Source organism: Chelonoidis abingdonii, chromosome 17 (assembly GCF_003597395.2).
Source record: "Chelonoidis abingdonii isolate Lonesome George chromosome 17, CheloAbing_2.0, whole genome shotgun sequence".
NCBI lineage: Eukaryota > Metazoa > Chordata > Testudines > Testudinidae > Chelonoidis > Chelonoidis abingdonii.
In genome coordinates this window covers 41,671,927-41,696,149 of record NC_133785.1, presented here as the reverse complement: position 1 = coordinate 41,696,149, position 24,223 = coordinate 41,671,927, and the positions used below count along the sequence as shown (strand labels likewise).

Genomic DNA, 24,223 nt, shown 5'->3' with positions numbered 1-24,223 from the left:
TGATATTGTTGAGTTTACAAGTTGCAAAATGACATATTTAGAAAGTTGGTTCAGCTCAGAATAGTCAGTATTATGGCATGTTACTTCACTGAGCAACTCTTGAAAATTAATCTGCTGCCCATAGGGACACACGAAACAAACCTGCTGTCATCCATTCTGTCTGTTGACATAAGAACCTCCATCCAGCTGCTGTAGCTTTGACATCATCATGGAAAATACTTTTTTTTACTCCCTCCACAATTAAAAATCTTCTGTTGACAAGATGGCTTCAGTGTGCAGTCATAGCCAGTACTGAAAGCAAGATGCACAGGGAGACCACTTAGTTAAACAGTCTTAAGTTGGCTCCAGTTTGGCTGTGAGGTTTGTCTATATACCTTTCTTCGTGATGTTACAAATTGCTAGCACTTTGCTTCATAGCTCTCTCTCATTCCTTCCATGCAAGACGACCAGAGGCCTGGGCTGCAGCAAGTGCCATGACTGAATGATGTTTTAATTTAGGGAGTGATCCCCCATGCTCTGATCAGAACCATAATGTTTCTCCCTCCTCTGCATAGTCTTGGCATTTTACTTAAACAAACGTGCCAGAAACAGCATTTCTTACACAGTGTCCATGAGCTGCTAGGGAATGAAAAAGGCTAACAGAGATCTCAAAGTTCAGTTATACTTACATGGTATATCTCAGAATTCTTTTACAGATCGGTAGGTCTAATGTCGGTACCGGGCAAATTAGTCGAAACAATAGTTAGGAATAAAATTATCAGACACATAGAAAAACATAAAACTGTTGAGCAATAGTCAACATGCTTTCTGTAAAGGGAAATCGTGTCTTACTAATCTATTAGAGTTCTTTGACGGGGTCAACAAACATGTGGACAAGGGGGAATCCAGTGGACATGGTGTACTTAGATTTCCAGAAAGCCTTTGACAAGGTACCTCACCAAAGGCTCTTATGTAAATTAAGCTGTCATGGGATGAAAGGGAAGGTCCTTTCAGGGATTGAGAACTGGTTAAAAGACAGGGAACAAAGGGTAGGAATTAATGGTAAATTCTCAGAATGGAGAGGGGTAACTAGTGCCGTCCCAGGGTCAGTCCTAGGACCAATCCTATTAAATTATTCATAAATTATCTGGAGAAAGGGGTAAACAGTGAGGTGGCAAAGTTTGCAAGATGATACTAACTACTCAAGATAGTAAGACCAAAGCAGATTGTGAAGAACTTCAAAAGAAGAAAGAAGAAGGAAGCTTGGGTGAAAGTGATCATGAATCATAGACTGCAATTCTAAGGAAGGTAGGAGGGAGTACACCAAAATAGAGACAATGGATTTCAGGAAGGTGGATTTGGTAAGCTCAGAGAGCTAATAGGTAAGGTCCCATGGGAATCAGACTGAGGGGAAAAAAACAACTGAGGAGAGTTGACAGTTTTTCAAAGGACACTATTAAGGCCAAAAGCAACTATTCTAATGGGATAAAGATAGAAAATGTGGCAAAAGACCACCTTGGTTAACCACGAGATCTTGCATGACCTAACAAATAAAAAAGGAAGTCATTATAAAAAAGGAAACTAGCTAGATTTACAAAGGATGAATATAGGCAAACAACACAGGAATACAGGGCAAGATTAGAAAGGCAAAGGCACAAAATGAGCTCAAACTAGCTATGGGAATAAAGGGAAACAAGAAGACTTTTATCAATACATTAGAAGCAAGAGGAAGACCAAGGACAGGGTAGGCCCACTGCTCAGTGAGGATGGGAGAAACAGTAAAAGGAAACTTGGAAATGGCAGAGATGCTTAATGACATCTTGTTTCGGTCTACACTGCGAAGTCTGAAGGAATGTCTAACAGTGAATGCTTATGGGAACGGGGTAGGTTTAGAAGTAAATAAAAAAAGAGCAAGTTAAAATCACTTAGAAAGTTAGATACTGCAAGTCAACAAGGGCCTGATTGAAATGCATCCTAGAATACTAAGGAGTTAATAGAGGAGGTATCTGAGCCTCTAGCTATTATCTCTGGAAAGTCATGGGAGTACGGGAGAGATTCCAGAAACTGGAAAAGGGCAATATAGTGCCCATCTATAAAAACGGAAATAAAAACAACCCAGGCAACTACAGACCAGTTAGTTTAACTTCTGTGCCAGGGAATAATGGAGCAGTAAATTAAAGAAATTCATCTGCAACACTTGGAAGGTGGTAAGGTGATAGGGAATAGCCAGCATGGATTTGTAAAGAAAACAAATCATGTCAAAACCAATCTGATAGCTTTCTTTGATAGGATAACAAGTCTTGTGGAAAGAGAGAAGCGGTGGATGTGTATACCTAGACTTTAAGTAAGGCATTTGATACAGTCTCGCATGATATCCTTATTGATAAACTAGGCAATACAATTTAGGATGGGGCTACTATTAGCTGGGTGCATAAACTGGCTGGATAACTGTACTCAGAGAGTGGTTATTAATGGCTCCCATCCTGCTGGAAAGGTATAACAAGTGGGGTTCCGCAGGGGTCTGTTTTTGGGACTGGCTCTGTTCAATTCTTCATCAACAACTTAGATGTTGGGCATATGAAAGTACGCTTATTAAGTTTGCGGACGATACCAACTGGGAGGGATTGCACTGCTTTGGAGGACAGGGTCAAAATTCAAAATGATCTGGACAAATTGGAGAATGGTCTGAAGTTAACCGGATGAAGTTCAATAAAGACAAATGCAAATGCTCTACTTAGGAAGAAACATCAGTTTCACACATACAGAATGGGAAGAGCTAGTCTAGGAAGAAGTATGGGAGAAAGATCTAGGGGCATAAGTGGACCACAAGCTAAATATGAGTCAACAGTGTGATAACGTTGCAAAAAACAAACGTGATTCTGGGATGCATTAACAGGTGTGTTGTAAACAAGACACGAGAAGTCATTCTTCTGCTCCTACTCTGCACTGGTTTAGCTCAACTGGAGATGTGTCCAGTTCTGAGCACGTATTTCAAGAAAGATGTGGCGAAATGGAGAGGGTCCAGAGAAGAGCACAAAGAAGATTAAGGTCCTTGAGACATGACCCTATGAAGAAGCTGAAAGAATGGGCTATTTAGTTTGGAAAAGAGAGATTGAGAGGGGACAATATAGCAGTTTTTCAGGTATCTGATAAGGAGAAAACTTGTCACCTAGCTCTAGTCTAATGATAGAGCAAGCAATGGCTTAAACTGCAGCAAGGGAGATTTAGGTTGGACTTAGGAAAGTTCCTAACTGTCAGGGTAGTTAAACACTGGAATAAATTGCCTAGGGAGGCTGTGGGAATTGCCATCTCTGGAGATATTTAAGAGTAGGTTAGATAAATGTCTATCAGGGATAGTCTAGACAGTATTTGGTCCTACTCAATGAGGCAGGGGACTGGATCGATGACCTCTCGAAGTCCCTCCAACTCCTAGAGTCTATGAATCTATGAATAAGATCTCACAAAACTAAGTGAATTGGGCAACAAAATGGCAAAGGAAATTTAATGTGGATAAATGTAAACTAGTGCACATTGGAAAAAATAATCCCAACTATACATACAATATGATGGGGCTAATTAAGCTACAACGAGTCAGGAAAAAGATCTTGGAGTCCATCGTGGATAGTTCTCTGAAGATGTCCACTCAGTGTGCACTGGGCGTCAAAAAGCAAACAGGATGTTAGGAATCATTAAAAAGGGGATAGAGAATAAGACGGAGATATATTATTGCCCTTATATAAATCCATGGTACGCCCACATCTCAAATACTGTGTACAGATGTGGTCTCCTCACTCAAAAAGATCATTCTAGCACTAGAAAAGGTTCAGAAAGGCAACTAAAATGATTAGGGGTTTGGAGAGGGTCCCATATGAGGAAAGATTAGAGAGGCTAGGCTCTTCAGCTTGGAAAAGAGGAGACTAAGGGGAGATATGATAGAGGTAAATAAATCATGAGTGATATTGAGAAGTGGAAAAGGAAAGTTATTTCTATTCCCATATACAAGAACTAGGGGTCACCAATGAAAATAATGGACGGCAGGTTTAAAAACAAATAAAGGAAGTTCTTCTTCAACACGCAGCGCACCAGTCAAGCTTTGTGGAACCCCTCTTACCTGAGGAGGTTGTGAAGGCTAGGACTATAACAGTGTTTAAAAGAGAACTGGATAAATTCATGGTGGTGAAGTCCATAAATGGCTATTAGCCAGGAAGGGTAAAGAATGGTGTCCCTAGCCTCTGTTCGTCAGATGATGGAGGTGGATGGCAGGGGATAGATCACTTGATCATTGCCTGTTAGGTTCACTCTCTCTGGGGCACCTGGCATTGGCCACTGTTGGTAGACAGATACTGGGCTAGATGGACCTTTGGTTTGATCCGGTACAGCCGTTCTTATGTTCTGAGTTTTTCAACAGCTCTTTGCTGATCCACTTGTCGAGGTGTCAGAGAAACATCTTGACAAGTGGACAGATTGGGTGTGCAGTCCAGCACCCCACGACTCATGGAGAGGCTTGGTGTAGATGAAGTGGATTCTTCCTCCTTTAGCCTGTTTCTCAAATAGCATCTGAAACCCTCTTCAGGTGGGAATTAACAGGCCATTTTACTCTGAATTAACTCCTGCCTTCATGGGAAAATTCATCTGAACATCTTGGAACTAACAAGCTGTGTGCTCAACTTCACTCAAAGGTTGCTTCTCATTGTATCCCATCCTCCATCCATCCTTTGTCTACTTAAGACTGTAAGATCTTGGGACAGGAACATTTGTCTTCGTATCATAGCTGTATGTAGAGTGCTAAGCAAACAATAATTCTTATTTCTATAGAGTTAGGGACTGCTGAGGTGGCATTTTTCTTCTGTTCCCTCCATTTGAAGTAGGTTAGGTATTCTTCCCCCTCAAATTATCTTTGAGGCTGAAATTTTGCCTCATTTGGCATGCAGCCCACAAAGTGGTTTATTTTGAAAGTGTTAAGAAAATCTGTCAACATGTGACTTAGAGTTTAAAAAACAGGACTTTTCAGTAGCCATTCTGCTGCTACTGATATTATATTTGGCTAACTCAGAAACAATTTGGATTTAAAACTTCAAAAGCGTCTTGTGAGTATCAGTGAGTCTGTTAAAATCTTCATTTCCTAATCAATGTTCATTAGTGAGTTATTCTCCATGTATAGAGTATGTTCTCTTCCCAACCATTTAAGTCCCTAAATTCTTAATTCTTCAGACTCTCTGTGCTCCATAACAAGGTATCCTTTTCCCACAGTGATGAAGTGTTGTCCTTCTCTTTTCCCTACATGCTTTAACTAATTCTATATGTTCTTGTTTGGGTCTCTCCCCAATGCCATTGCAGGTTTTATTTCTACTCATTTGTAATGTGGTAGCACCTAGAGGCCAAGGCCTCTTTGTGCTAGGTGCTGTAAAAACATATATACTGTCTATACACATTCATAAGCTGAATATTTTTGGTAAAAAAGTGATGCATCAAAGAGCGGGGGTCGACTTATAAATGGGTCTACACCAAAATTTGATGATTTTAAACTCTATGGAATCATTGAATTGAATATCTAATACATCGTCGTTTTGTTTACATGGAGCATTCACAGGCATGGAGCCCCTCAGCTCCCAGTGGCTGAGGTTTGTCGTTCCCAACCAATGGGAGCTGCAGGAAGTGGCAGGGCCGGGAGCCAAAGTTTTCCAACTCCTGAAATATAAGGTCGGCTTATGAAAGGGTCATACAGTTTTTGCTATTTTTACTATCCATTTTGCAGGGGTCGGCTTATAAACGAACAGGCTAATGAACGATATATATGGCAGCAAAGAGAGAGTCCCTCTCTCAAAAAGCTTATTATCTAAGTGTAAGATACAGACAACAGATTGATGCAACAAACAGTTGTGGGTGAGGCAAGAGAGACCAAGAAACAATGAGATGATGTTGGTCAGCATGATAATTAGTGATCACAAATCTGAGCCAGTTCATGAAAAGCCATGTCTTGTCGCTTACATTTTTCCTGGTCAAATTATATCCTTTTTCACCTTAATTATAGTGTCCCCAGCCACTTCCTTACAAATGGATTGTAATACTTCCTTCCATTGCACGTTCCCCAAAATCTACTTTCATTGTACTAGTGCAATGTGTGAGTTCTCCATTTCTCACTAAATCCAAGTAGCTCAGACTTCACTCCATTCTTTCTAGGTCCAACGATGAAACCATTAGTTGTATCACACCACTTGCTCCCATAATGCCCCTCTAGCCAGTCAAGGTAGGTAAGGTAAGACTGAAACTTCTGCCAGTATTTCTCTGCTGACAGCCCTATGCGGTCTAGGACAGCTGCCTTCACCACCTTGTAGTCCTTGGCCTGGTCGCTGCTCTGTGCCATATAGATTGCTTGAGCCTTGCTAGCCAGAGAGGGAGCCAGTTGTAGGGCCCAGGTTTCACTATCCCATTCGTCACTCACGGCTACCTGCTCAAAGGTACAAAGAAAGGCGTCCATCCGGGTCATCAGCAGGGCCCATTTTACATAGGCCTAACGTCGTTGTGCGGGTGCCCTCACCAGTCCCCAGTCTTTGTAGAAGCTGCTGCACTTTGGCCTGGTCCTTTATAAATTCCTAGAGAGTTTTCTGTTGCTCCACCTGCCAGCTGAGTAAGGCCTGCCTCTCTAGCTGGTAAGATTGCTGGAAGGCTTGCAGTGCCTTCTGTATCTCCTCCTGTTGCTTTGCTAGCCACTGCAGGGTTCCCTCCATCTCTGGGCCACCAAGATCTTGCACTGACTTCAGATCCCGGACAAGCCTCCACATGTAGTGAGATGCACACTGGGCCCCTCTGGTTTAGGCCCCCATTGGCCTCTCCAATCAGTCAGGAACACCTCAGCTTGATGCAACACCAGTGTTCTTTATTTACAGTTATTTTCCTGCCACCACTTTCCACCTATGTACAGGTTGTGCAGCCAACTTTGCCAAGTGCAGGCCTGGCCAGCAACAGACCAAAAGACTCCCACCTCCATCTGTGGCTGGCCTTTCTCTTCCCACCCCCTCCCCCTGGCTTCCTCCCAGCCTTTATAGCCATGGCTAATGAGGCTGGCAGGTGCTGCCTGTTTCCAAACAGACACAGGGCTATTCACCCAGCCCCAATCCATTCCCCTTGATTGGGGCTGGAGTGGCAGGGGCTGAGTAAGTGTTTCTCACTCTGCACCCTGTCACAGATGCTGACTCCAAGCAGATGCGTGGGATTCCCTGCATAGGGATGGCCTCCTGCACAATCTTCCATGCCATCTGTGTTTCATTCTTCATAAACATCAGAATATGTGTGAAACACCAAGTCTATCATGTTGGTCTCTTTCTCTTGTGACATCATCTAAAGCTGCTCCTAGGAGTCGTCTCTGCATTCCTGATTGTTAATCACCATCTCTGGTTCACACAGGTACTGGCAGGGCTGCAGTTCCTGCATACAAATTGTCAGATTATCCATACAGACATCAAGCCAGAGAACATCTTGCTGCAGCTGGATGAGGAGAGTCTCCAGAAGCTTTTGCATGACACAGCTGCCTGGAGCCAAAGCATAAATCTGGGCCTAAAGAAACCAGGTAGGTATAAAGGATAAAGATGTGCAGAGTTTAGTACAGGAAGTGGGACTCACACAGGTGCTAGGATTCCTGCGAGGAACAAGAACATTCCTGCTTACTGCACCCCAACCTCAGCCTATGGAGACTTCATACCAAGGGTAAATATACAGTAGGATAAATTCCTGCATTGGCTGGTGAGAGGCCATTGGCCTAGATTACCCTGTATTGGTAGGCCTTTTCCATCTCTTGCTTCTGGGAGTAAGCCCATCTGTCTCATATACCAACCACTCAAACCCCAGGCTAGGTCTGTTTGTGTATAGACATGCTGCTGCAGATGGGTTTGTGTACAGGAACAAGTGGAAAATTATGAGCATTTGCTGATGCCTTTCCATCACTTCTGAGCAATTACTCACAGCACAATACAGCTCCACCTTGTATAGCACTTTTCATGCTAATTGTAGCCCAAAGTACTGTTTTAACCATGCAAAGGCCCATCTCTGGTATCTGATGTTTAAGGAGATCTGTGTTTACTGCTCTTTTTCAGACTTATATAGGCATTGCAATGACTTCTCAGAGTCTCTTCATCTCAGTGCTTCCTCTGGTTGTGAATAGTATCTATGCAACTCAATGTCTTTCCTGTGTCCTCTTTCACCTGGGGCAGTATGTGAGGCCAGGAATCAGTGCAGCCAGACCAACAGCCTTCATAAAGAGCAAAGGCTGGAAAATAAAACCCTCCCTTGGTTTTTGTTTGTTTGTTTTTTTGCTTTATGCACTGGCTTCTGTGACTTTAAAATAAAACTTCTGTTTTCTCCAAGACAGTTTAACAACAGCCACAGTCAAGATCAAACTCCTGTTTCACAAAGCTCAGTGTACTGGCATCAAGAGCTGCTGGGACAGGCTCTCGTGTCTCAGAGAGTACAGTTATCCAAATAAATGTCCTTGCCTGATTGGGGCACCAGCAAGGCCCAGTTGCTTTCCATTAGTCCCAGCAAAATTGACTAAATAGGAATTCCTATCCAGCCACTCTTTGCCCAGTTAAATTTATCACCATACATCTGAGAACCATGTCTGACAACCAGAATAAGAGAGGGGGATTGTATTTGCACAGGAATGGAAACAAATCTGATCTGCTGAAAGGTAGCAGCAGCCTCAAAACTATGCAATTCATGGGGACATCATGATGAGATGGACACGCAGCTCCCCCTGCTATTCTGACTCTGTTGATGCCCCTCAATCCAGCACTGCAGCATCTCCCCCACTCCCTCCTACAGATCTGCTGATGCCCTTTAGTCCTGCCCACACATATACACAGCTCTATCCAGGGCTGGCGCTTCCATTTAGGCGACCTAGGCGGTCACCTAAGGAACCAGGATTTGGGAGGGCGGCAGACTGCTCCGGTGGACCTCCCGCAGGCATGCCTGCGGATGGTCCGCTGGTCCCATGGCTCTGGTGGAGCATCCGCAGGAACACCTGTGGGAGGTCCACCGGAGTCGTGGGACCGGCGAGCTGACCCTGTGCCTAGGGTGCCAAAAACCTTGGCGCCGCTCCTGGCTCTATCACTGCAAACTATTTCCTCACTTGTGGTCCAGACAGTCACATTTGACAAGAAATCTTCAGAGGAGAACATCTAGTTCATGTTCTCAGTGTGTTAAACTACTATATTCTATTCTGTTCTATTTAGGTTCTTATTCTGAGAACACTACTTCCTTTCTGTAATTTAAACACAACACCAGCACTTGTATTCTGAGTCTTTGAACCAGAGATATTCCTCACCTTCTAGGAATGATTTGGGAGATGTAATACATTTTATGTCAAAGTTTGTCTTGTGGTGCTGCTGTTTCATGGACCTAATGTTTTGGGGTGAATGTTGATACTAAATTACTGGCAGATTTTTGCTTGAATCAAGCTTGCATGATAGTGTATGACATATATTGACAAGCACTTCATTGTAAAGTAACATAATCTGGAAGATATTTGAGGGAAAGGGACGTCTTTTCCAAGATAAAAATCAAAAGGTAGCTGGTCACCTTTCAATTTTCAGAGCAGATTCTGTCTGCCAGATGTCAATACCCTGCAGCGGTCACATTTCCTCTTGCTGATGTTGAGAGAGGAGAAAAGCCAGTGCTATCGCTGTGACCTGAGGGACTCAGTAGGACATGCTCTTTCCTGAATCAGTGTTGGGCCCCAGTGCTCGGCTTGGTGCAAAGGGAACTGTGACAGGTTGGATCACAAAAACTCTCTTGGGAGCTGCTACCTGTTGCGCCAAGACTACCTCTACCCCTGCTTTCCCTGCCAGCTCAGGACCCCAGCACCCTGTGTTGCTGAGCCAGACATGCCTGTTCCCAAAGGTGCAGGTTACCCTGAAAGCAGGCTACAAGAAGTGGTTCTTTACACTCAGATGCCCCTCCCAATGGGGTTTAAACTCAAATAAATCCATTTTACCCTGTATAAAGCTTATGCAGGGTAAAATAATAAATTGTTCACCCTCTATAACACTGATAGAGAGAGATGAATAGTTGTTTGCTTCCCCAGGTATTAATACGTACTCTGAGTTAATTAATAAGTAAAAAGTGATCTAATTAAATACAGAAAGTAGGATTTAAGTGGTTCCAAGTAGTAACAAACAGAACAAAGTAAGTCACCAAACAAAATAAAATAAAATGCGCACATCTGTGTTTAATCAAACTGAATATAGATAATCTCACCCTCAGAGGTGCTTCAGTTTGTTTTTTTTTCAGACTGGACACCTTCCAGGCCTGGGCACAATTCTTTCCCCTGGTACAGCTCTTGTTCCAGCTCAGGTGGTAGCTAGGGTAGCTCATGGTGGCTCCTCTCTCCTCTTTGTTCTGTTCTACCCCTTTGTATATCTTTTGCATAAGGTGGTAATCCTTTGTTCCTCTCTGGGTTCCCACCCCCTCCTTCTCAATGGAAAGACACCAGGTTAAAGATGGATTCCAGTTCAGGTGACATGATCACATGTCACCGCAAGACTTCATTGCCCACTTGCCAGCACACAATATATAGGAAGACTTACAAGTAAAACAGAGCCATCTACAGTCAATTGTCCTGGTTAATGGGAGATATTAAGATTCCAAATCAACATTAATGGCCCACACTTTGCATAATTACAATAGGCCCTCAGAGTTATATTTCTACTTTCAGATACAAGAATGGCATATTTATACAAATAGGATGATCACAGTCAGTAAATTATAAGAGCGTAAGTTTTCGTGGGTGAACATCCGCTTCGTCAGACGAGCTTGTGCTCCAGTACATCTGTTAGTCTATAAGGTGCCACAGGACTCTCAGTCTGGATCTGTAAAAAGCAACAAACACAGCTACCCCTCTGAAGCTTTGTAATGATACCTTACAAAAGACCTTTTGCATGAAGCATATTCCAGTTACATTAAATTAGCATATTTCTATAAAATTATATAGACTGCAACATCATAGGAACTGCGATGCAGAGTGGGGTAAGTGACTGAATAGGGGCACTCTTCCCTCAGAGTTGGTGCTGAGCCCAATGCTCCACTTCAGACAATTACAGGCTGTTTTTCTAAAATCCTCTTTCTAGTCTAACTGGATATCAGATTCTTCTTTGTGTCCTTTTCTTAGCACATTCAAATTTCAGTGGTGGGTAAAGAGGAATCACCTCTCTGTAAAGCACTGTAGGATTCTTTGGGCTGAAAGGCATTAGATAAAGGCAAAAACATACATGAATGATCTGTGTTGAATGATATACCTGTTAGTTTGGAGACAGAGAGACAAGAGAGGTGAGATAATATCTTTTATTGGACCAACTTCTGTTGGTGAGAGAGACAAGCTTTGGAGCTACAGAGAGCTCTTCCAAAGGTCTGGGAAAGGTACTCAGCGTGTCACAACTAAATACAAGATCAATCAGATAGTTTAGCTTAAATGCTTAGCACATACTCTAAGGGATCATTCAAAGTGAAGTGGCTGGATAACACCCCGGTAGTCATCGGACGAAAGGGGGATTAGTGGGTTACAGATTGTTATAATAATCCATAAATCCAGTGTCTCTCTTAAAACCATAATTTTTTGTATCTACAAAAATTGTGAATTTAAGCTCTGTTGTTTTTTTTTTCATACAGGAATTCTTGCCAATCAACTGGATCATTGCAATATAATGAAAATGGGAGTGAAAATTGCAGACCTAGGCAGCGCATGCTGGACTGTGAGTCAGTTTCAGCTCTTAACCCCCAGGATGAAGGACCCTGTTCTCTCTTTTCTGACGCTGATCTTAGTGTCTGCCCATCATTGCACATCTCCTTGAAAAGTTTTATTGTGCTGTGAAAGAGAGATTGATTTCATCTTGTAATGTGTGTTTGTCCTCTGCACTCCCAGCTCAGAGCTGAGCTCTGTACTCTGGGCCATACCGCAAGCTTTGGGCAAGGCTGTATGTGCATACAGTTAGCTTCTACAACTAGAAATGTCAAACACTCTCAGGCCAGTAGAAGATTTCAGAGTGGTAGACGTGTTAGTCTGTATCAGCAAAAACAATGAGGAGTCCTTGTGGCACCTTAGAGACTAACACATTTATTTGGGCATAAACTTTCATGGGCTAGAACCCACTTCATCAGCTGCATGGAGTGGAAAATACAGGAGCAGGTATAAATACATGAAAGGATGGGAGTTGCCTTACCAAGTGTGAGGTCAGTATAACAAGACAAATCATTTAACAGCAGGATACCAAGGGAGGAAAAGTAACTTTTGAAGTGGTAACAAGAGTGGCCCATTTCAGACAATTGACAAGAAGGTGTAACAGTAGGGGGAAATTCGTATTGGGGAAATTAGGTTTAGGTTTTATAATGACCCAGCCACTGCTAGTCTTTATTCAGGCCTAATCTGATGGTGTCCTGTCTGCAAATTAATTCCAGTTCTGCAGTTTCATGTTGGAGTCTGTTTCTGAATTTTTTTTGTCGAAGAATTGCCACTTTTAGGTCTGTTATTGAGTGACCAGAGTGATCACATCTTCTTGTCAACTGTCTGATATGGGCCACTTTTGTTACCACTTCAAAAGTTATTTTTTTCTCCCTTGGTATCCTGCTATTAAATGAATTAGCTTGTTAGACTGATCTCACACTTGGAAAGGCAACTCCCATCCTTTCATGTATTTATACCTGCTCCTGTATTTTCCACTCCATGCATCTGATGAAGTGGGTTCCAGCCCACGAAAGCTTATGCCCAAATAAATGTGTTAGTCTCTAAGGTGCCACAAGGACTCCTCATTGTTTTAGTCCAGTAGAAATGTCTAATCATGAAGAGAATGAGGGGAAATCACCCCAGGTGTTGTGGGGCTCAGCCTGTAGATCTGCTGTATCCTGCATGAGATTGGGTGTATGCACTCAACGTGTTCCATCCATGGCCTGTACCACTATGTCCTGGACTTTGCTGTGATTGTCTTTGTTTTTAATCAGTTGTGAACCACTAGCTATAGTCCATCCTTTCTGTTTCAGTACAAGCCCCTTTCCAAAGAGATCCAGACCCAGCCATATCGAGCCCTGGAAGTTCTTCTTGGGTTAGATTACAGCACTCCTGCAGATATCTGGAGCACAGCCTGCTTGGTAGGGACTCTCAGCCAAATGGACATGGTGATTGCAGAGCACCACAGATGTGAATATGAATGACACACCAGCCAGGGCTGGCGCTACCATTTAGGCAGCCTAGGCAATCGCCTAGGGTGCCAGGATTATTGAGGGGGCGGCATTTTGCCAGGGGGGCAGCAGGCGGCTCTGGTTGACCTGCCACAGGCATGCTTGCAGAGGGTCAGCTGCTCCTGCGGCTCCGGTGGCCCCCCCCGCAGGCATGCCTGCGGCAGATCCACCAGAGCCACGGACCAACGGACCCTCCGCAGGAATGCCTGCGGCAGCACCACCGGAGCCACAGGATCAGCGCGGGGGGCGGCGAAATGGCCGTGCACTTAGGGCGCGAGAAACCCTGGCTCCGATCCTGACACCAGCAACCCCGTGAGAATATCTGTCCTCAGCCATTAGTTTACTTTACTGCATTTGGGAGTAAGACGAGTCTTGTCTGAAGAAGTCATGTGATAAAAATAAGCACTCTGCAAATACCAACTTCTGTTCAAAATTGTAGTGCAGATAAACCTCCTCTTAATTGTCTTGTCCCTATTATTGATTACAAGGCAATTAATACCCTATATATGGAACCTAACATATGTCAGACGGAACCAGATATACACTGAGATTTACCCAGGCAAAGGGGAATGTGATGTCTGTGGTGGCAGAGCAGGGACTGTCGGCACCTGCATGTGTTTCCTTATCTTAGGAACACTCCTGTGTCATGGAGTATTGGAGAAGTGAAAAATGGGGTGGTGCTGAGGGAATGGAGGGACTGGTGAAGAATGACTCTCTTGACTGTCTGGCTTGGGCACTGAGTGGATTAATAGGCTACTTCATTTCCAGGCATTTGAAATGGTGACCGGCGAGTGCCTTTTTGAACCCCAGGCCGGGAAATATTTCTCCAGAGATGATGGTAGGATTCTGTCATTTTCAGTGACTTCACTGATGAAAGGATCATAAAATCTAAATATCCAGCTTCTTGTTTTCCCCCATTCTCTCTCTCTCTCTCTAGATCATGTTGGTTGTATCATTGAACTCCTGGGAAGAATTCCTCCTAAAATTATTTTCTCCTGGAAACAGTCATCAAAATTCTTCAGCAGACCAGGTGAAAATAGGAGCTGGGGAGTTACCCAGAAAGGCATAGGCGCTGATTCCGTGGGTGCTCCAGGGCTGGAGCACCCATGAGGAAAAAATGGTGGGTGCTAAGCACTCACCGGAAGCCCCTCTATCAGCACCTCCCCTCCCCCCCCCAGTGCTTCCTGCCCAACAGCGGGCCCTGCCAATCAGCTCTTCCCTCTCCTGCCTGCGGCAATCAGCTGTTCCGCTGAGTGCAGGAGGCTGGGGGCGGGGAGGGGAGGAGCAAGGATGCAGCAAACTTGGGGGACAGAGCGGAACGGGGTGGAGCGAGGGTGGGAAGATGTGGGGCGGGGCAGGGGTGTGGCCTCATGGGAAGGGGTGGAGTGAGGGCAGGGCCTGGGGCAAAACCAGGGGGTCAAGCACCCCCCAGCACAATGGAAAGTTGTCGCCTGTGCAGAAAGGTGCAGATCTATGACTCACCCCCTAAATAACTTGCTCTTTGAAAAACAAACAAAAATCTATCTTAAGCAAAGTTCTCTGTAAGCAAGGAGGAGAGCTGAAGACTCCATGAAGTCCTCTAGGACCTTGCTATGCCAACCTGTTGACTTGAGAGTTACTCAGGAGATGAATGCCAGTACAAAAATTCTAAAGTTAGTAGGAGTTTCATAGTCAGTGAGGACTAAGAAATATCCCAGAAGGAACTAGATAGAGAGTCGAAATGTGGGATGAAAATAACTAAATGAGAGTCAAGCTGGAAGAAGCCTGAAATTCGGGTATTATGCTGACAGAGGACAAGCACATTCTTTTCCCAACTCCACCGCCTTTGCCTCCAGCCCAGTCTGTCTAAAACAAGGGTAGGCAATCTATGGCACATGTGCCAAAGGCGGTACACAAGCTGATTTTCAGTGGCACTCACGCTGCCCGGGTCCTGGCCACAGGTCCGGGGGGCTCTGCATTTTAATTTAATTTTAAATGACGCTTCTTAAACATTTTAAAAAATGTATTTGCTTTACATACAATAGTTTAGTTATATATTATAGACTTCGAGAGAGAGACCTTCTAAAAACGTTAAAATGTATTACTGGCACGTGAAACCTTAAATTAGAGTGAATAAATGAAGACTCGGCACAGCACTTCTGAAAGGTTGCTGACCCCTGGTCTAAAATGTGCATCTCCTTTCTTTGAATCTCTTTGCTGCCTCTCCCTTGGCTCATCAAGTTTAAACATTTTGTCCTTGACTCCAAGGCCCTATCTAGCACTTTCCCTCCCCACTTTCCCACTGAGGGCTTGGCTACATTGGCACTTTACAGCACTGCAACTTTCGCACTCAGGGGTGTGAAAAAACACCCCCCTGAGCGCTGCAAGATGCAGCGCTGTAAAGTGTCAGTGTAATCAGGGCGGCAGCACTGGGAGCGCGGCTCCCAGCGCTGCACTCTACACCCGTAAAGGATGTGGTTTACAAGCAGCGCTGGGAGAGCTCTCTCCAGCGCTGCGGCTTTGACTACTCACAACTTCAAAGCGCTGCCGTGCAGCACTCCCACAGTGCTGCCGGGCAGCGCTTTGAAATTTCTAATGTAACCAAGCCTTAGCCTCTTACTATTGTCCTTCTCCACTCAGCCAGTGAAACAGCCTCGAACAGGGATTTCCCTCCTCCTCCCCTTCCCCCGCCATTTTTGTGAACTAGTTACACGCAGGTTGCAGTTTAGTGATTAATTTTTTTGGAATTTGAACTGAAATTGAAACATTAATACATTTAAAAAGCATATAAAGTGTATGATAAAATATGTGTATCTGAAAATATAATAGATTTGAAAAGTATGAACATAGACTAGCTTCCTTATACAGCTATTGTTTTTATGATGATGTCAGTGCATTCATTTTGGTGATGTTGGCCAAATTATGATTTGTAATCAAAGTCTAAACGAGCTCTCCCTGACAGCTAGTGATGAGCTGGGGCTGGGGGGAAAGACTTCAGGACTAGATTGTATTTACATTCACACCTAGGGCTTGGCTACATTGGCACTTTACAGCGCTGCAACTGTCGCGCTCAGGGGTGTGAAAAAACACCCCCCTGAGCACTGCAAGATGCAGCGCTGTAAAGTGTCAGTGTAATCAGGGCGGCAGCGCTGCACGCTACACCCATAAGGGATGTGGTTTACAAGCAGCGCTGGGAGAGCTCTCTCCCAGCGCTGCGGCTTTGACTACACTCACACTTCAAAGCGCTGCCGTGGCAGCGCTCCCGCAGCGCTGCCGGGGCAGCGCTTTGAAATTTCTAATGTAGCCATACTGAAAATCTACCTAGGTATCCAGCAAACAGAGCTGTGTTGCCCAAGTGATAGATTTTGGCTGGGGTTGGGTTACAGATCACTTGAATGCAGAGTGGGGGGGTAATGTAATGTTGTTGTTCTTATTGTATGAGTAAAGGGCAGTAGAACTGTACTTAGCCTGTGCTAATTGAGGGCATCAAGAGAGAGGGTGGGGACAGGTGTTTTGCTTGATGGTCTGCCTGAGTCACAAGTACTATTTGACTTGCCCCCTCCACTGTTTAAAGACAGACTTTGTCCCAGGCAGGGCATGCCCCGGTCTCTGAGTTTAAGCCCTGTGCGGACTGAAACAGGCCTATTCCAGTAAGTGACCCCCAGAAGAGCTGCCTCAAGTCCTTGGGGGAGTCACACGTGAAGGACAAGTGCCATATTTGTAAAAACTTTTGTCCTAGGACTTAGAGGGAGCAGGATATTCATTTGCAGGCTCTCCTCATGGAGGCTTCCCTTCATCTGGCTTCCGAGCTGTCCCACCAAGATTCACCGAGTGCCTCAGTCTCAGTGCACAGCACACCGCCAGCACCAAGCTCCACCTGGCTCCCTGTCACCTGTTCCCAAAAAGAAAGCAAGGAAGCATGGTTCCTTGGCACCAGACAAGAAGGGCCATGGGACATTGGCCAAAGGACCCAGTTCAGGCTGCCTGGCCACTCTGGAGCCACATGGACATGCCTCTCTGGTCGGGGCTCTTAGCCCCTTAAATGATCCACCACCAACTCCCAGGAGTGGTATGGGACCCTGAGGTGGGGTACTTACCCTGCTCCTACCCTGAACGGCTTAAAACAGCCCTGGGAGAGGGCTGTGGCAGGGAAAGCAGCTACTAGGCTGATTGGGGAACACCCCAATCAGGCCTCAGCTGGCCCTATATAAGAGGCTGGGAGCCAGGAGCTCAACAGTCTCTCTCTGCATTCAGAGAGAGAAGAGCCTGGCTGCAGGGAGGTTAACCAGGTATCTGGAGTGGAGCAGGGCTGGGAAAAGGCCAAGGGGCCGGGGAGCTCCAGCCTAGGAAAGCCGCAGGCTGCAGGCCTGGTAAGGCCTGTTAGGTACTGGGTTGCTGGGGCAGCCCACAGGTGGCCAGAGGCAGCAGGTCCAAACCCCTTTGCCTGTGATGAGTGGCTTATACTGCAGTCTTCCCCAGTGAACAGGGGGTAGATGGAGATGGGGCAGTAGCCAAGATTGAGGGGAAGTGGGGATAGTGGGTGGGGGTTCCCCTGGGAGGGGGAGACCCAGAACTGTGAGGAGTTACTGCCAGGGGGCAGCACCCCAGACAACAGGGCACTGGGTCTGGGAGGGACACGAGTGCCAAGCAGTAGCAGGACACCGGCCTACAGAGGGTGCACCAATGGCTGGAGAGCTAATTCCCGGAGATGACCAGCGGAAGTTGCCACAGGGGTGAGTCCCGCACCGGCACAGACCCAAACTCCTGACGGGATCGACTCCTTCCCAAGAGCCGAGAGAGCACAGGCCTCCGCCCGCACCGCCCACACAGCATGTGCCACAGGAAAGGGCAAAGGTTCCCTATGAGGGCAAGCCAGCCGCTAAGACCCCTCGGGGGGCAGTGGAGCGCTACTGATCCCTCGAGACAAGACAATGCTCTCCACCTTCACACTGCAGATCGCTGGAGTTGCAGCCCAGATCCTCTCAGGCTCACTCTCGGTCACTGGTACCGCGATCACGGTCCCTGCCATCTTGAGGCGGATTGCCTAGAGGGAGGTGCCTGTCTCCGTACTAGCAGCACCATTCGCCCTCCTGCCAGTCCTGCTCTCAGCACAGAGCTCAGATGCCTGCCCTGCGGGAGCACTCCCCCTCACATCTCTGGTCCCCCCAGCACCAGTCCCCTCGATACCGGCACTGATTCTCTCACTCCGGGCACTGATCTCCAGTGGTGATGGTCAGCAGACAGATTCAGGCGTCGACAACCCCACCATGGTCACTGGAAGGGGATTTCTCTGGCATGGAAGAGCAGCTCAGTCCCTCACCTAAACTCTACTGGTGCGATTGGGCACCTGAGGCCACATCGACATCGATGCTACCATCTTTGCAGCATGGCCAGTGGCCAGCGCAGTGGCCTTATTGGAGCATGTGAGGAGTGCCGGTCATGTTGATGCCCTCTTCACACCGTGCATCTGCCGCCACCCTGGATCAACAGTTGGTGGCACCAACGGCACCGGGCTCGGTTGGTGCATGAGGCGAGCCCTTTGGCAGCCCATCCAGGGTCTGCAAGGAGAAGGGATAGGGACAGAAGTTTCAACCGTTGCTGCCGTCCTTTCTCCTCCCACTTGCCTGCACAGTCCACTCCTGCAAAGCATCTCAGGGATCAGAAGCACTCATTTCGAAGGGGCACTCAAGAGCGATGCCCCAGTCAGCTCCCAGGTTCCCAGGACCCTGTTCTCTCCTCAGCCAGCTTCGACCTGGGCGCAGGTCACCCCAGACCACTGGGTGCTGGACATAGTGTCACAAGGCTATAGTTTTCGGCTGCCCCTCCCTCTCATCTTCCTTGCTTCCCATCCCTTTTCAGGGACTCTTCTCACAAGCAACTCCTTGTTCATGAGGTTGAGAACCTCCTGTGTTTGAGGGCAGTGGAGGAGGTCCCTCAGGACATGACAGGAAAGGAGTTCTACTCCCACTACTTTCTAATCCCAAAAGCAAAAGGGGCCTCAGACCCATTCTGGATCTGTGATGATGCCTCAGCAAGTCTCTCAAGAAGTTGAAGTTTCGCATGATTTCCCTGGCTTCCATCATCCCCTCCCTGGATCCAGGAGACGGATATGCCGCCCTTGACCTGAAGGGTGCTTATTTCCATATTCTAAGGTTTCAGGTGTTTCCTCTCTTTTATAGTGGGCGGACGCCATTTCCAATTCACTGGGCTCCCCTTTGGCCTCTCATCGACCCCAAGGGTCTTCACAAAACTTATGGTGCCAGTGGATGCTTATCTGAGATGTTGAGGGGGTCCAGGTCTTCCCGAATCTCAATAATGGGCTCATCAAGGGCAGGTCTCAGGAACAAGTGCAGAGAAGCCTCGATCTGGCATGACCTGGGCTGTTGGTAAATGAGAAAAACTCCACCTTAAGGCCAGTCCAACGCATAGAGTTGAGAGAGGCGGTTCTCAACTCCACGCAAGCCAGAGCCTTCCTTCCGAAGGCATGTTTTCAGGCCATGTCAGACCTGATCTCCCACGTGAGACCCACCCATTCACCACGGCTCTTGCCTGCCCATGGTTGTTGGGCCACATGGCCACCTGTACGTATGTGGTAAGTCGTGCCAGGCTCCATCTCTGGCCTCTGCAAGTGTGGTTGGCATCAGTTTACATCCCCAACAGGCACAACCTAGACTGGGTAGTCAGGGTGCCGGATCACATCCTATCATCCCTGGAATGGTGGATGAACCCCGGGTCAGTGTTGAGGGAGTTCCCTTCACAGCCGCATCCCTGTCACTGACCCTGGTCTCTGATGTTTCGGGCCTGGGCTGGGGAGCCCCCCTGGGTGAGCTCAGCATGCAGAGTCTCTGGCTATGAGATGATCTGGCCCTCCACCTCAACGTCAGGCAGCTCAGGGGCAAGGTGGTGCAGGTCCTAACAGATAATACTGCTGCGGTGTATTACATCAACAAGCAGGGAAAAGCCAGGTCATCAGGCCTTTGTCAAGTTCTCAGCGTTTGGGACTTCTGTGAGTGGCAGGCCATTCATCTGGTAGCTGCCATCTGCCCAGGAGCAGGAACGTGTTTGCAGATCGCCTCAACAGGACCTTCTCATCTCACCATGAGTGGTCGCTCCATCTGGAGGCAGCTAGCATGATCTTCTGGAAGTGGGGGACTCACCAGGTGGACTTGTTCGCATTCCATCAGAGCAGGAAATGCCATGTGTTCTGTTCACTCTGGGGGATGGACGGGGTTCCCCGTCAGATGCTTTCCTGCTCCCGTGGTCAGGGGCCCTGATGTATACCTTCCTGCCAGTGCCGTTGATCCACAGAGTCCTCATGAAGATCAAACAGGACAGGGTGAAGGTTATCCTGATAGCCCCCGAGTGGCTTTGCCAGCACTGATTCAGCACACTGCTGGACCTTGTGGTAGCTGCCCCACTGCAGCTAGTTTTTTGGCTGGATGTGCTGGCCCAGAACCATGGCAGTCCTCTGCTCCCGAACTTGGTGGAGTTGCACTTGACAGCATGGCTAGTGCATGGCTGAATGTGAAAGAGTGGGAATGCTCGGCCTGGGTTCAACAGGTCTTGCTGGGTAGCAAAGCAACTTACCTGACCAAGTGGAAAAGGTTCATGTGCTGGGCTTCAGAATGACGTATCCAGGCCGAGCAGGCCTTGCTGCAGATTATTCTGGATTATCTTCTGCACCCCAAGTCCAGGGCTAGTCCCTGTCATCAGTCAGGGTCCACCTGGCCACTATTTTGGCTTTTCACCTTCCATTCCAATGCAGATCGATCTTCACTCACAACATGACAGCCTGGTTTTCGAAAAGTCTGGAGTGTCTCTACCCTCATGTCCAGGAGCCTGTCCTTCCTGGGACTTGAATCTCATGCTGTTGAGGCTCATGGGGCCTTTCTTTGAACCTCTGGCTTCCTGCTTTCTTCTCCTTCTCTCCTGGAAGATTTCAGTCCTGGTTACAGTGATGTCTGCCCTCAGGGTGTCTGAGATCAGGGCTTTTATTTCAGAACCACCTTACATATTCCACCAGAATAAGGTCCAGCTGCGACTGCACTCAGCGTTCCTGCCCAAGGTAGTTTCCCAGTTTCATATCAGCCAGGACATTTACTTGCCTGTCTTCTTCCTGAAGCCTCATAAATTGGAAAAGGAACGCAGGTTGCATGCCCTGGATGTCGGGAGGGCGCTGGCTTTCTATATCAACAGGACAAGGGCATTTTGCAGGTCAACGCAGCTGTTGGTTGCAGTGACAGATAGGATGAAAGGTCGCCCAATGTCTGCTCAAAGGATTTCATCCTGGATCACAGCCTGCATCTGATACTGCTACAAGCTGGTGAAAGTGCCTCCACCGGCAATAGTCACGGCACACTCAACTAGAGTGCAAGCATCATCAGTGGCTTCTTGGCTCAGGTGCCCATCTAAGAGGCCTGTAGAGCTGCTACCTGGTCATCTGTCCACACATTTACATCCCATTGTGCGCTTACCCAGCAGGCCCGGGATGATGCTGGCTTCGGCAGAGCAGTGCTGCAAGCTGCAAGACCATGAACTCTGAGCCCATCTCCATTGGCACTGCTTGTGAGTCACCTAGAACGGATTCGACATGAGCAAGCACTCGAAGAAGAAAAAATGGTTACCTACCTTTTCGTAACTGTTGTTCTTCAAGATGTGTTGCTCATGTCCATTATCCGCCCTCCTGCCCCTCTGTTGAAGTTGCTGGCAAGAAGGAACTGAGGGGGTGTAGTGCTGGCGGCACCTGATATACTGGTGCATGAGTGCGGCACTGAAGGGGGGGCACCACTGCCAACCAGTGTTCCCTCTAATTTTTCCCACCCATGTGTGGAATTTAATTTTATTATGTGCTTTGGAGGTGATGTGTCACACATCACCTTCACATTGGTGCACATAACAAAATTCATGTGGCAGTTGTGGGACCGACGGGTGCGGAGAATGGGAGGGAGCTCAGGGCTGGGACAGAGGGTTGGGGATGAAGGTTTGTGAGGGCTCCAGCTGGGGGTATGGCCTCTGGGGTGGGGCTTGGTGCAGGGGGTGAGGGCTCTGGGGTGGGACCAGGGATGAGGGGTTTGGGGTGCAGGAGGATGCTCTGGCAGGAAGAGAAGACTCCCTGCAGCTCTCTCTCCCCGCAGTAGCATCTGGGCTGGGGGGAGAGGCATCTGTCCCCACTGCAACAGCTCCGGGGCTGGGACTGCAGGATAGAGGCCTCTCCCCGGGTCCCAGCATGGCCGCATCTGGGTCCTGGGCCAGGCTAGCCCACCCCGGCAGGTCTTGGCCGCAGCGGAGTTGGGGCCGGTGGAAGCGTTCCCTGGCCACGGCAGGTCTGGGCTGCCCCCGCTGCAGCAGGTTGGCAGCCAGGCTAGGTGGGGGCTGGGGGAGGGGCGTCCCTCTCACGGCTGCAGCAGGACCCCGTGCAGGTTCCCTAAGTGCTTACGTGGCGCTAAGTAGATTGCGGCTGCGCAGTTAACAGGAAACTTAGCCACTGACCCTATGGATACCACTAAGGCAAAAATCTCCAACAACCACGCACGTGGATACGCGCACACCTAGAATGGAATAGACTAGAGCAACACATCTGGAAGAACAACCATTACAAAAAGGTAGGTAACCGTTTACAGATCCAGACTAACATGGCTACCCCTCTGATACAAAAAGATAGGTAACTGTTTTTTCCTTCCATGGTGCCAACAAGAAGTGAGTCAAAAGACAGTCATTATTGATATTTTTCTCATTAATTGTGTATATTTGTAAATTAGGTTGACCCATTGGGTACTGAACCTGCCTAACCTGACCTACTGCATGCTCTCTGGGCAAGGACTGTGTCTTCTCTTAAGTGTCTACCAGACTTCTGGGCCTGTAAAAGCAACAATCATAATAAAGAAATTATACATGAGTTTGCAGTGAGATATGGCAACAAAAAAGGGCCAATGCATTTTTGGGCTGCATTCACAGAGGTGTCACGGAGCAGGGAGGTGATGGTCTCTGACTCTATAGCCCCTGGTGTAACTGCATCTAAAATATTTAATTCACTTTTGGGCATATTATCACCAGAGCAATGTTGACATAGTGGGGGGAGTTCAAAGATCAGCACAACTGGCTGACAGGTGGCACCTTACCAGTATTGAATAAGTATAAAGAGCGAAGAGCAGGAGAATTATTTAAGATGGTACAGGGAGAATCCAGGAGGAGGGGTGTATAATAAACCAGCAAGAGGAGAGGGATTTAGGAGACTTTTTTATAAGCAATGGTGAAGTATTGTGCTTATGTCGTCTTTGGTAGGTGCTCTCCTACGGATTTCCAGGCTTTTCCCCTGCACTCTGTACAACACCCTAATGGACAGATACAACTGGACAAAGCATGAGGCCGCTCCGTTTACTAGCTTTCTTCTGCCAATGCTGGAATACATCCCAGCCAAACGGACAACAGCAGTGAAATGCCTCCAACACCCATGGCTGAGTACCCAGTGTCCAGATCAGCCTTGTGACTCTTTCTCTGGAGATGGAACACAGAATATAAACTTATTCCACACGACATAGAACTATACCAGATGGCAAATCTGTTGAAGATGCAGGCCATAGAATTCATAGTGGAATTCAAGCACTGGCAGCCTCTCTCTCTCCCACTATGTTCCTGTTCTTTCAAACATCTCCTGCTGATGATAGCTCATCTCAATTGATTGGCCTCTTACAGTTGGTATGTGACTTCCACTCTTTTCATGCCGTGTATGTATTAATATCTTCTGGCTGTGTGTCATTCTATGCATCCGAAGAAGTGAGCTGTACGCCCATGAAGCTTAGACTGATATAATTTGTTTAGTCTCTAGGTGCCCAAGGACTCTCTGTTCTTTTTTGGGGATACAGACTAACATGGCTTGCTACTCTGAAACCGTCATAAAAGAAAAGTTAGGTTCTAGTCCCTCTTGTGCAGAGTCTCCTCGAACCTGCTGCCTGCTAAGTAATATTGTGAAACGTCACAATAGCTAATGTCTGTAGTCCTCTCCTCAACAAGGTAATATGAAGAGCTTGAGCGCACTGTATTCTCT

At 47.1% G+C, this 24,223-nt stretch overlaps 1 protein-coding gene across 2 annotated transcripts in view; it reads left to right on the top strand.

Moving 5' to 3' along the window:
- Positions 1-23,816, top strand: part of LOC116832523 (SRSF protein kinase 3-like) — a 43,164-nt gene extending 19,348 nt beyond the window's left edge. For both annotated transcript variants that reach the window (XM_032793314.2, XM_075073089.1), the window contains 6 exons: positions 7,384-7,546; positions 11,638-11,720; positions 13,003-13,110; positions 13,969-14,038; positions 14,138-14,230; positions 23,461-23,816. In XM_032793314.2, coding sequence (XP_032649205.1) covers positions 7,384-7,546; positions 11,638-11,720; positions 13,003-13,110; positions 13,969-14,038; positions 14,138-14,230; positions 23,461-23,717 — 774 coding nt within the window. In that variant the 3' untranslated portion in view covers positions 23,718-23,816. The remainder of the gene's footprint in view (positions 1-7,383; positions 7,547-11,637; positions 11,721-13,002; positions 13,111-13,968; positions 14,039-14,137; positions 14,231-23,460) is intronic.
- The last annotated feature ends 407 nt before the right edge of the window (positions 23,817-24,223 follow it).